Here is a 12,798-nt window from a genome sequence, read left to right on the forward strand (position 1 = left end):
TACACTTCTTGCTACTGCTGCCATTCTGTTCCAACCATCCCAGCTAATCTATATGGCAGAGCTGATTGTCAGCATTTTTCTTAAGCCTTTGATGAAACTAGCTGGCAAAGTCCCGCGGGGAACATGGCTGGTTGGACATTGCTATAACACTGCCGAAAGAGGAATGAAGGTAGAACAGATCAGAGTCTGACGCCTTTTGCCGTTTGTTCGTTCCTTGGATTGTTGATATGGACGGAGTTGTTAAAGGATAGACAAAGGTAAGGTTAAAAATTGCAGCAACCGGAAATTTGAAAAAAATCTTAATAAAATTGGTTTAGTACAACAGAAAATGTAGACTTATATGTAATATGTTGGGTTGTAAATATTTTAAATTAACTTAAAATGTGTAACTGGAAACTTATCTTACAGGTTAAAAGTAGAATATAAAATATTATAAGGTGGAATCAGAAACGTTATCAATAGTAGTAACATAACATATAGTACCTAAAATGTTATAATGATAAGAAAATAAGTCATAAACTGTAAAAGTTATTAATATTATTAACATTTTAGGTTTTGATTAAAATTTTACTTGAGTTTAAGCTTCCGATGTAATTAAATTTCGGTTCTTACCCTTAGGTTGTTTTGTAATCAAGGTAGGCTAGGGTGTTGCTCCGAGATGCACATAAATTCTTCTTACCACACCACTAGACCTTTCTCATATATGTTTGTGTTAGTCATGCATGTGTAGTCCCATCAGTTTAGTATGTCAGATATGTTAAAGCTTCGCTTGAAGGCTATGTGAGACCGAGCCAATGCTTCAATTTGTACGGGAATTATACTGATACTATGTGACATTGGGTTCCCTTCAGTGATCTATCTGATGGTTATGTGAGGACCAAGAGATCATTCAGTATGTTTTGTGGAAACTACGACGATGCTTTGTGACACCAACGTTCCTTCAGTAACTAGTGCCTGAGAGCTATGTGAGACCATATACTAGTCAAGTTTGCATTCAGATAATACACAGTATGCCAGGTTCATATTTAGATAATGCATAGTATGTTCAGTCGTTAGGGTTAGAGATCCTTTAGAGGTGTACTCATGGAGAGGCCCTTAGCAGAAGATTAAGGGAAACGTGAGAACCCTACGTCAGTGATAGAGCAGTAAAGTCTTAAGTAAGTAGCACTGGATCTAGGTCATGCATGTACCAACTGCTTAGTACCACGTCTCAATATGTCTATGTTTGTGAAATTCTTATGTTGCTCTATATTAGCGATTATACTATTGGACTTTGTAAGTTCAACCTTCGGATGTTTTTCGTTGGCAGATCAATAGCTTGGGCAGTTCGTTGAGCACCGTCGCAACAGGACTTCCAGCATCTCCGACAGAGTATTGTACTGTAACTTTAGTGGACATGTGTATTCATAAAACCTTACTTATGTATTTGAGTTGTAAACTTTAAGGTGTATTATTGTGTTTTAAAATATGTGTCATAGAGTTTCGATTTTATAAAATATTTTTATGACTGTTATTTATGTATTATTATGATACCATTTAGTATGTTTGAAAAAAAATTAATAGGTTTTGAAAATTAGGGGTCACCTCGGTGGCTCAGTGTGACACTTTAGTCCAATCGAATTTAGGGTTTTACATTAAAAGTATTGATCATTATTGCATAAGTATCTATATTTTAACTTTTAATATTATCTTCAACTTTTTCAATATTTAAATTATTGATCATCATTTATTAAATATTGAATTTAAAATTTCAAACTTTTTTTTTTAGTTTTTTGTTTCTATTCACTCTGAATAGATATCAATACTTCTTCACCGATAACATTCTCAGGCGTAACTAGATTTATAATAGATATAACATTTTAGCTTTTAACATATTTTATTCAAAACTTAAGTAACATTTTAGGTGAAACACATTTTATTAATAAAAATATTAACATTCTAGCAAACCTAATTTCTTAGTGAACCATGACATTCTTGGGAACAACCGTATTTATTATATATATTCATAACATTTTTAGTTTTTAACTTATTTTGTTATTGTCGGAAAATCTAAAGCTCAATCAGCTTAAACTCTAGTAACTTTTTAGGCACAACCTATTTTACAATAAAAATATTAACATTCCATATCACACAACTTAATTTCTTAGTAAACTATGACATTCTTGGGCGCAACCATATTTATTATAGATATACATAACATTTCCAACTTTTAACTTATTTTGTTATCGTGAGAATGCTGGAGGCCCCATCAACTTAAAATCTAGTAATATTTTAGGCGCAAACTAAAATGTTAATAATATTCATGACATTTACTGTTTATAACTCATTATCTTACCCTTTATAACATTTAGGTGCAACCTGTTATGTTACTATGATTGATAACTTTTCTGGTTCCGAATTAAAACATTTTGTGTTCTGTTTTTAACATGTTACCTTTTTTACCGGTTCTTATTTTAGACGCCTCACAACAGAACTCCCCGATATGGACGAGTAGAGAAAATGTAACATTTTTGGCCAACCTTAAGTATTTGGCAAAACTAGTTAGGATTCAATTTAACTTTTTCTCAAGGTCGGTCCTGACTAGGGATGAAAAAAATGAGCCCTTAATTTTAAAAAATTTAAGAAATGTGTAGTATAAAATTTTTATTAAAGTTTTTTTATTAAATTAAACAAATAGTAATTCGTTACAATATAAAAATGTCAAAAAAATACATTTAATCATACAAATTCTTACAAAAACATTGTCTTCCATCATTTCTTGATGTAAAATCATTGATGATAGTGTCATGCCCTTGAAACTTCAAAAGGCTTGAACGTGCGACGTTAGTCGCTTTCTCAGTGATTGAGACTAAGTCAGCCTGAAAACAATCCAAACAAAATGCTTAGATTCCCACGAAAACAAAGAACTTTGAAAGAGAAGACAAGCACAAATACAAAACAAGAGAACTTTGAGTGAATGCTTTGTGGTTTCTTAAAATAAAAAAGTGAGTACAAATGAGGAGGGGATGCCTCTATTTATGGTAGAGGCTCCCCTCAATGAACGACCAAGATCTAAGTATATCGACCGACTAGATTGAATATAATCCCTCAATCTAATGAATCATAATTGCAAGATCTCTTCATCTAAGGAAACTAAACAAAGCTATTGAAAACATGGCGTAGATAGAAGATTACAAAGATTATCGAAAGAATCAAGATGATTGTGCATTAACCAAGTAATATACTTGCCATAATCATGCAAGGCTATTCATCCCCATGGAATGTGCCAGACTATATGTACTTGGACAAGCCCAACACGACACTCAAGTAGTCATGGGCTGCTTGTTGCATGGTGACCTTGGTCGTCGCTCACGGTATATGACAATAGTGTCAACATCAATTTTTCAACATATTTTTCTCAATACATATAACATTTGGAAATAAAAGAACGATCTTATCTAGAATTTAGAAATATATAAAATTCAAAAGAAAGAATTTGAAAACATAATCTACCTAGAATTTCAAGAAAGATTTTAATATGATTCAAACACCACAATTGATGATAAACAATTGTGACTTTGTGCTTGTGAGAAATATGAGAAATTAAAATGTGAGAGTAATAATTTTCAGAGGAGTTATGAAATATGGAAAAGAAAAAAAAAGAGCCTACTAATTATACTTCAATTTTGAATTTTGAAGAGAAAAAATATTGTTAATCAAATTCTCCATTGATATGAAAAATCAGAAAAGAGACTTAGTGAATTGATGGTGAGAATTTGGTAAGAAAAAAATTAAAGAGATTCAATTTTTTTAATTCTGTGAAAGAGACATTGAATTAAATTTTATGAGAAGTTGAACAATTTATTAATATTAATATAAAAATTCAATGATAAAAATTGACACTTTAATAAACTAACAAGCTTCATTCTTTATTTTTACAATTTTTTTTGTATTAATCACTAGTATCTGATCTATTGACCGACTATTCTAGATAAGGTATTGCAGAGGCGAGGGCGACTCTCCCAACTCAGTTTGCTCCATTCGGAAACGTCAAGATTCGAACACCTGATCTTGCTTAAAGAACCTAGAGTCTCAACCCACTAGACCAACGGGTTAGTTACAATTTTTCTTTTTAAATTTATCATAAAAATAAGAATTTATGGGCCCCCGGGCGGGGCCTCTCCTTCCTAACCCAGGGCCGGCCCTTCCTTTTCTTTTTCATATGCATATATTAATGTTGAAAGATGTGATATATAGCACCTCAATTTTCTAAGTTCGAAATTTGACTAATTAAATACTATTTATAATTTATGATATTTGGAAGTATTCGAATTGATTTCTTGTGAAATTCGATTTTATATAAAAAAATTTAATTTTAAGTTTCTCTCAATTTAATCTTAAAATTATATAAAAAATATAAAGTTTTCCACAGTTACTAAAAACTTTGACCAAAAAAAATCAACTACTAATAACTTCGATTGCATTATAAAAAATCACCTTTTTTTTGAATTAAGCTGCTACCATCCCTAATTTCTTTTATTAAAATAGGATGATTATAAATAGTATTATCTATTCTAAAGACTCTCAATCACTTGATAATAAATACTCAAATATCCTATAATAGTTAATGCTCAAGCTCAAGACTTCTAAGGATAACAATTATCCCTTTACCCCAATTTTACCAGTTATCTCATATTTATTATAAAATCATGGTTAAACTATATTAGACACTAAAACTTTAGGCATTGCATCGTTTATACCACTGAATTTTTAATTTTATCAATTATAATACTGAACTTTGATTTTTGTTTCAATTATACACTGAATTGTTAAATTGTCAATGACACGATGTGACTAACAGTTGCAGATGTGGCTGATGGTTGTCTACATAGAAATCTCACCAAAACAACGTCGTTTTGAACCGGATGTCAATGATTTAACGACCTAATGATATAATTGAAACGAAAATTAGAATTCAAAGCTATAATTAATAAAATTAAAAGTTTAAGGATATAAACCATACAACGCCAAAATTTGGTGGTATATGATGTAGTTTATCCTAAAATCATTATCATAGATTGGTTTTCGTAATGATATACGTTGGTTGTTTTATCTGTTTATCAATTAGAGCCGGAGTGCAAACTAGTAAATTAGAGCAAAAAACCCTAGCCCTAAACTCCTAACTCCCCATTTTTCACTGAGTTGCCCCTTCGTCACTTTTCCACCACCGCCACCTCCTTCAACCTCCGTCCCTTTTTGCTCTTCTAATTTTCTTAAAATTTAATTTAGTCGTTAAATTGCACTATTCTACTTTACAGTGTAATTCCACCCAATTCCACATCAGATTATACTTATTAAAATTATTAGTATAATTTTTCTAACCCAAAATTACCTTTGTTCAAATTTTTGTAAGCTTCTGATTCGATCTAGTTACCGATTTCATACTAGACTTTACTGTTTTATAACTTTTAATACAAACCCGAAATAAAAATTCTTATTCCCACAAAAACTATTATTTCAGCACAAATTATTCATTTATGGCCAAAATGTATAACTTTTATAATTATATTTTTTGGTCCCTAAACTTTTGCAAATTATATTTTTTAGCTATTAAACTTTCAAAACTTATATTTTAGTCACTAACCAAAATTTGGGGTATTACACAGATGGTTGAAAGTTATCTTTGAATAGTTATTGTATTGTACTTGCACTAGATTAATAAAAAAGATATTCGATGAACTCAACAAAAGTACAACACTCTATAGTCGAATGATCATTTTATACATTTTAATAGTCCAATGACTTAATAAAGTAGTATCCTATAGTTAGAGATCATTTGTGTACTTTACCCAATAATTAATGATCCAAAAAAACTAATACCAATTTATGTTTCATCAATAAATGGGCTGGATTGATGTTTTGGACTTGGGCAACTTCTGACCCATTAAAATATTTGACCTTTTTTGGGTTATTCAAAGACTGGGCAATTCAACACTTTTGTTGTACAAGAAGCACTAATTAAACCCAGTCGGTACTCAAAATCAATCGCCAAATTGAATTACAAAAACAATCTGGACGTGACATGACAAGTAAATAAAAATCCCACCCATCAACGTGTATGAAAATTTCCAATTCCATGGAAATTTGAATATTCCGGTGTAATTAAATTAGGGTTATTTAGGCAATCGAGATTTGGTCCTATCATTTCCTCTCTTCTATCTTGCATGTTAAGTAACAAGTCTACATTAGATGTTCCGTAAGCATCTTGACTTTCCATTTATTTATATATTCGTTGATGTGATCAAGAAAAAGATGATGGAATTGTATCATATTTTAAAAAAAATCATTATGTCACTCTAATTATATTATATTATTAATGAGAGTTTGGTGCATTCCTTAAATGGTTATGGGGTCCATAGTTCTTATATCAATTACTTAGTCAAACGGTGAATTTTAAAACAACAAAGCTATTAGAAATTAGAATGGTTGCCACTAGGCAGAAGTAGAGAGTTTCAATTAACCAAGGTTTCCTGGCCTTTTAGATGTGCCCTCGGTTCCAACATTCATGGTTACAAATTATAATGTGTTTCCTTTTAGGATGATTCTTAGTTCACAAGAAGTTGGTTTCTTCCAAATTTTTTAAATTAATCACTGGTATCTATCTATTGACTGATTAATCCATATCAGATACTGCAGAGGCAAGGGCAATCCTCCCAATCTAATTTATTCCATTCGCAAACATCAGGATTCAAACCCTTGACATTGCTTGAAGAATCTTATTGGTTGGTTTCTTCCATCTTTAATTTCATATTCTTAGAGTTTAGTCAATAATATTGTGGTGTATTGGTAATGTGTATCAACTTTTAATTTTAGAAACCGGTATTCAAATAGTAATAGTATTTTGTTTTCAAAAATCTATTTTTGTTCACAAACACAACTTTAATTTAAGGGTTTTTTTGTTGGAAAAATAATAAAAATAATGTGTTTAAAAATTAGTTATATTTTTATAATTTATTAATAAAATATTAAATTAATTATTTAAATTAAGTACTCTAATTGAATAGGCTTTCATTCTATATAAGTTTATTTTTTTAGTTTTTGTTCTAAACAAACTTGACCATATCAAAGACAATCTAAATTTTACACCATTAAAAACAGTACAAAAATATTTTATGTAAAATAAATAGTAAGAAACAATTAGATTCTAAATTTAGATAAAGCGTGGAAAATTTTTTATTCCTTAAATTAATCCATAAATAGTTTTATATTATATTATATTATATACTATTTGTTGTTACAAACAGGTTGATTCAAGTAGTAAGCAACTTAATATCGTTTAAGCAAGGTCTCAAATTCGAGTTCTTGTGTATGTAACAAATTTCAGCAGTACGACTCGAATCTATCTAGATTAATTAAGACGAATCCTTAAAATCGAAGGACAATAAAAAAGTACTATTTGTTGCTAAAAAGTAAAAATATTTATTGAGGGCTGGATGAGTGATGCCGTAAGTGTGGGAAGTCAAAGATGGGGACATTATTAAAATGTGCATAATTAATAACACTCTAGTTCAATGCTTTTGATAGTCTTCAATTTCAATTTTGCATAAGAAAAAGGATCATAATCGCATTGCTTCACGCTTCATTGTTTCTTTCTTTCGATTACGTATAATTATAAATTATTTAAAAATTTAAAGATAAATTATTTAAAATAAAGGGTAAACTATATCAGTGACCACGTAACTATTGCTCATTTCCATTTTAACCAATATTTCGAAATTTTGTCAATCAGGTTATTCAACTATTTAAATGCATTCAATTAAGCCACTTACTATTAATATTTAATGGAGAAGCCGATGTAATAATTAAATATTTGGTATAATTACACGTTTGATCACTGTTACTTATATATTTTATCAATTTGGTCCTAGTTTTAATAAATTTTAAAAAAAAACTTAACACTCAAATCTTTAATTTTAAAAGATTTTTAAAATTACGACATATTTTTGGGTGGTGCTCGGGTGAATTGGGCCAATGTTTATGATGTGAAATCTCAAGGGGGTTTGGGCCTTAAGAGTCTTCTTGGTTGGAACAAGGCTTGTTGCTTGATGTTGATTAAGAAGATCCTTGCGTGGGTGATGACTCTCTTTGGGTGGAATGGAGTGGGCCATATATTCTTAAAGGTGTGGATTTTAGGTATGTTGTTTGCAAGCATTGGTTTAGTTGGATTATGAGGAAATTGTTGAGATTGAGGGAGCATGTTGGGTCTTGTTTGATGATGTTGTTAATTGGTTGACTGTCACTAGTAGGTGGGTGTGGGAGGGGATTCGTGATAGGAGGGATAAAGTGAGTTGGCATAAACTCATTTGATTTCCTATGCACATCCCTAAGTATTCAATTATAGCTTGGATGTCTTGCTTGGATATATTACCTATTAAAGACAGACTTATTTGATTTAGTATTGTTTCGAATGGGATTTGTGGCTTATATGGAGTGGTGTTGGAATCCCGTGATCATTTGTTTGTTGATTGTGGGTTTTCTATGGGTGTTTGGCAGGGAATTTTGACACTTTGTGGGCTCCATCTAACCATATGAGTTGGGAGCAACTTGCGCTTTGGGCGGTTAAAAATTGGAAAGGTAATTCACTTCTTACTTGTATTCTTACGCTTGCTTGGGTTGGCTATGTGTATAATGTGGGGGAAGAACGTAATTTTAGGCAATTAAGAGGTGTTGCTCAGTCGAGTGAGCTCATTGTTGATAGCATAAAAGAGGTTGTTCGTATTAAACTTAGTAGTACTTGTATAGATAAGGGGATAAGGTGAACATAAGGTTGTGTTCTGCGTGGGGACTACCTTAATTGGGTCCTTTTGGTTAGGGGTGTTCAAATAATCGAATTAATTCGGTTAACCGACCGAACCGAATTAGTTCGGTTAATTCGGTTTGGTTATCGAATTAGTTCGGTCGGTTAACGGTTAAGAAAATTTTTAGAATTCGGTTAATGGTTAATTCGGTTAATTAACCGAATTAACCGAAATTAAATTTTAAATTTTAAATATATTATTATATATAACATATGGGTTCAACTGAAACCATTTAAAACCCAATTAATAATTTAAGATCTAATAACTTTTAAACCTAAATCAATATTAATTAATTAAAAAAATTATATAAAATTTTTATTTTATAATTATATATTATTTAAATTAATTGTAAACTGTTTTTTTAATTAAAAAATATTATATATATTATATATAACATATGGGCTAAGCCCAAACCATTTAAAACCCAATTAATAATTTAAGATCCAATAACTTTTAAACCTAAATCAATATTAATTAATTAAAAAATTTATCTGAAATTTTTATTTTATAATTATATATTATTTAAATTAATTATTAACTTTTTTAATTAAAAACATTTAATTTTTATATAAATTAGAAAAATTTTAAAAAAATTCGGTTAATTCGAAAATTAACTGAATTAACCGAAATTTATTCGGTTCGGTTAATATATTTGAAAAAAAGTTCGGTTCGATTAACGGTTAAAGCAAAAAAAGTTTGATTAATTCGGTTCGATTTTAACCGAATGAACAACCCTACTTTTGGTCTGTTGTAGCAGGCTGCTTTCATTTTACTTAATGGATTTCTTGAATTATCCAAAAAAATATGTAATTATGCCAAATATTTTAATCGACACATCAGCTTCTCTGTTAAATATTAACGATAAGTGGCTTACTTGAACGTATTTAAATAGTTGAGTGACATGATTGACAAAATTTCAAAAATAATGATCAAAATGAAAAGGAGCAATAGTTAGGTGATTACTAGTATAATTTACCCTTTGTTTTAAATAATTTATTTTTAAATTTTTAATTAATTTATAATTATACGTTGAGTCTTTTAAAATTTAAATTTTTATAAATTAAATTAATGGTGCTCGCCGCCATGTTCATTCCTAAGGATAATTACGATTGGTAATCGCGTATGTTGTAAATCCCCTTGATTTTCCCCATTAAGGACAAAAATGTTTAATCATCATACTTGTTTTAGTTTTTGAACGGCGTATGTGCTCCTCATAATCAAACAAAACGTTGATAAAATCATAAAGATTTCTAGATGGCAAAAATCAGTGACCAATCAGAAAATGATTTCTCCCATTCCATTACTTGAACGCGTGCAATGTGCGTTAAAAGAAGGAAATCTTTCTTCAAAACTTGCGATGGAGGAGATCACTGACTGCCCCAAAACAAAGAAAAGTAATAACCCAATGCATCATACATGGATTTTATTTTTAATCCGTATGCAGTGAGAGCTCAGCTGGGGAATCTCATTTTTCATTCAAATGACAAGATGCTATTGTGCTTTCATTTTATTACTTTGAGCGGAGTTGATGAAGAGATACATCGGTTTTCCCCACTGTTAGGAAAACACCATGTGAAACTGAATCAAAATGTGTGTTTGATTTGGGAAAGATCAAAGGTACTCGGCTAGTTTCTTTTGGAGCCCCGAAATCCAACACATTAAACCTTTCTTAGGAACACTAAAATCGATTTCTTGGTAAAGGGTTAATTATTTAGACGGGAGAAAGATACAAATATGGACAACAGCAATAACCCTAGAAAGAAGTAAAAATAAAGAATAATGACGTTGATTTAAATTTATATTTAAATGCTAATACTTAAATTTAACATATAAACATTAAATGCATTATAATATCTTACTCGAATTAAGTTACGAAGATCCACCGTCTATACAAAACAGAAGCAGCCAGAGTGGTTAGATGGTATCCAATACATAAACAAAAGGCGATAAATAGAGGAAAAACTCCAATCAGTTGTAATAAAGATGGAAAATAATAAATTAAAAAGGGTGTCATATTCATGTCGTATTTTAATAAAAAGTTTAGGATTTGTATATACAATTTGCTTTACAAGTCCTCTATAAACTAATGCCAAACCCCAATCTGTCGACTTGCCGATCCTCCTCTTCTCTCTCCTCCATTTTTGAAAGATCCACTCTCTGTTTCTTCTTCTTCTTCGCCCAACAACCAGTCTCTGGGATAAATCATCAAGCTGTAAATCATCAATCATGGACGGTGGTGATGGTAGTTTCAACAAAACTGGTAACCCTTATGTTACTGAACAAGAATTAGAAGATAACGACAACGTTTCATCAGAAACCGGCGCTGAGTCTCCTCCTTCTACCACCTTCAACGACACCAAACTCTCCCCTAAAAAAGGGTAAATTTCTGTTAAGCTCGTTGTTTGCATGGTTTTTTTCCTTTTTGACGTAATGAGGTTTTTATTACAGTAGAAGATCTTTACAGAAAAGAGTTGTGTCAGTGCCTATCAAGGACGTTGAAGGTTCCCGCTATAAAGGTGAGAGTGCTCCGCCGTCCGATTCTTGGGCTTGGAGAAAGTACGGCCAGAAACCCATCAAAGGCTCTCCTTATCCCAGGTAAATTGAAGTCAGTAACAGTTAACCAACGTTTTTCTGCACCGAAAGGCGTAAATTTTTAAGTTTAGGGTTCTGCGATTATCGACCTCTGATGGTGGTTTCTGCTTTTTTATCTGGCGGCCGGCAGAGGTTATTACCGATGTAGTAGCTCCAAAGGATGTCCGGCCAGGAAACAAGTTGAGAGGAGTCGTGTGGACCCTAAAATGTTAGTGATCACCTACTCGTGCGAACACAATCACCCTTGGCCCACTTCTAGAAACAACGGCGCCTCCGCTAAACAAGCTGCAGCGGCTCAGACACCAACTACAAGGAAAACAGCCTTGAAGCCCGAGCCATCTACGTCGCAACATGATACGGAACATGAATCAGGGATCGAACAGAGGTTTGCTGATTTAACGGACGGCTCCATTCTCACAACTGGGGATGAATTTGCTTGGTTTGGGGAGATGGAAACGACGTCCTCGACGGTTTTGGAAAGCCCGCTGTTTACGGAAAGGTATAACTTCGACGCCGACTTGCAGATGGTTTTCCCGATGAAGGAAGAAGACGAATCATTATTCGCCGATCTCGGCGAGTTGCCCGAATGCTCGTTTGTGTTCAGGCATCAGCGGAATGTGGGACCCCAGGTCGGGATCTGCTGACACGTGGAATATTAACAATTTGTTATTGGCCGGGGAGTCCTCAGTTTCAACGTTGTGCGGTGCGTATCATCTACGTAGGAACTTATTTGGATATATTTTTCCTTTCACAATTTAATTCGGCATTGATTTGGGTGTGGTAAATGAATAAAAATTCCGAAATATGTGGTTATGTTGTTGTGGCTTACCAACATTTGCGTTGCTTCAAGGGACTTGATTGAATAGAAACAAAGTTAGTGGAACTCACAACAGCATTTCTCCGTTCTCAATGTCAGCTCTATCTTCCTTCTTATGAAAACAAACAATGGCAGTTCGCCGTTTTAGATATCGTCTCCCTTTTCATCCCTAGTCTAGTAAAAAAAAAAGCCTAGACGGATCTCGAGGTGTAACCTATAATATCCGTAAATTGCATCATTTTTTAAGCAAAACTCATGCCTATTCTAACCGAGTCATAATGGATTATCCCGAAATGAACAAATTTAGTGTCCCATTCGTACGTCTTATTGTGAATTATCACAAATATTCAATCCCAGTAAGTTAGAAGCGGTGCATGAGGAGACAATTTCTCTTGGAATTTTCATCTGTGGGTGAGTTTTAGAAGTTTTGGCTTTTTAAAAAAATGAAGGTGCATCTCAAATTGGCCTACCAAAGCCAAGTTGGATGTGTACAAACGAAATTGGAACGTGGGAAGATTCTGATTTTTTTTTTTTGATGAAAGTTGAAATGTT

At 32.1% G+C, this 12,798-nt stretch overlaps 1 protein-coding gene across 2 annotated transcripts; it reads left to right on the forward strand.

Moving 5' to 3' along the window:
• The first annotated feature begins 10,924 nt into the window (after nt 1–10,924).
• LOC120131624 (probable WRKY transcription factor 65) lies at nt 10,925–12,148 on the forward strand. 2 transcript variants are annotated; one of them, XM_039148575.1, is made up of 3 exons: nt 10,925–11,215; nt 11,289–11,432; nt 11,560–12,148. In XM_039148575.1, exons 1-3 carry the CDS (start codon nt 11,064–11,066, stop codon nt 12,071–12,073), a joined length of 810 nt encoding a protein of 269 aa, XP_039004506.1. In that variant the 5' UTR covers nt 10,925–11,063; the 3' UTR covers nt 12,074–12,148. The 2 variants fall into 2 exon arrangements, with proteins under 2 accessions (XP_039004506.1, XP_039004505.1); XM_039148574.1 differs by having other exon boundaries at nt 10,927–11,215; nt 11,286–11,432.
• Nucleotides 12,149–12,798: the final 650 nt, after the last annotated feature.

The sequence above is a fragment of the Hibiscus syriacus genome, unplaced genomic scaffold (genome assembly GCF_006381635.1).
Source record: "Hibiscus syriacus cultivar Baekdansim isolate YM2019G1 unplaced genomic scaffold, ASM638163v2 tig00110556_pilon, whole genome shotgun sequence".
Lineage (NCBI taxonomy): Eukaryota > Viridiplantae > Streptophyta > Magnoliopsida > Malvales > Malvaceae > Hibiscus > Hibiscus syriacus.

Coding starts and splice junctions, on each gene's coding strand:
- LOC120131624 (XM_039148574.1), top strand. CDS start 11,064: ATGGACGGTGGTGATGGTAGTTTCAACAAAACTGGTAACCCTTATGTT. Junction 11,216..11,285: donor AAACTCTCCCCTAAAAAAGG/GTAAATTTCTGT, acceptor TTTTTATTACAG/TAGAAGATCTTTACAGAAAA. Junction 11,433..11,559: donor AAAGGCTCTCCTTATCCCAG/GTAAATTGAAGT, acceptor GGCGGCCGGCAG/AGGTTATTACCGATGTAGTA.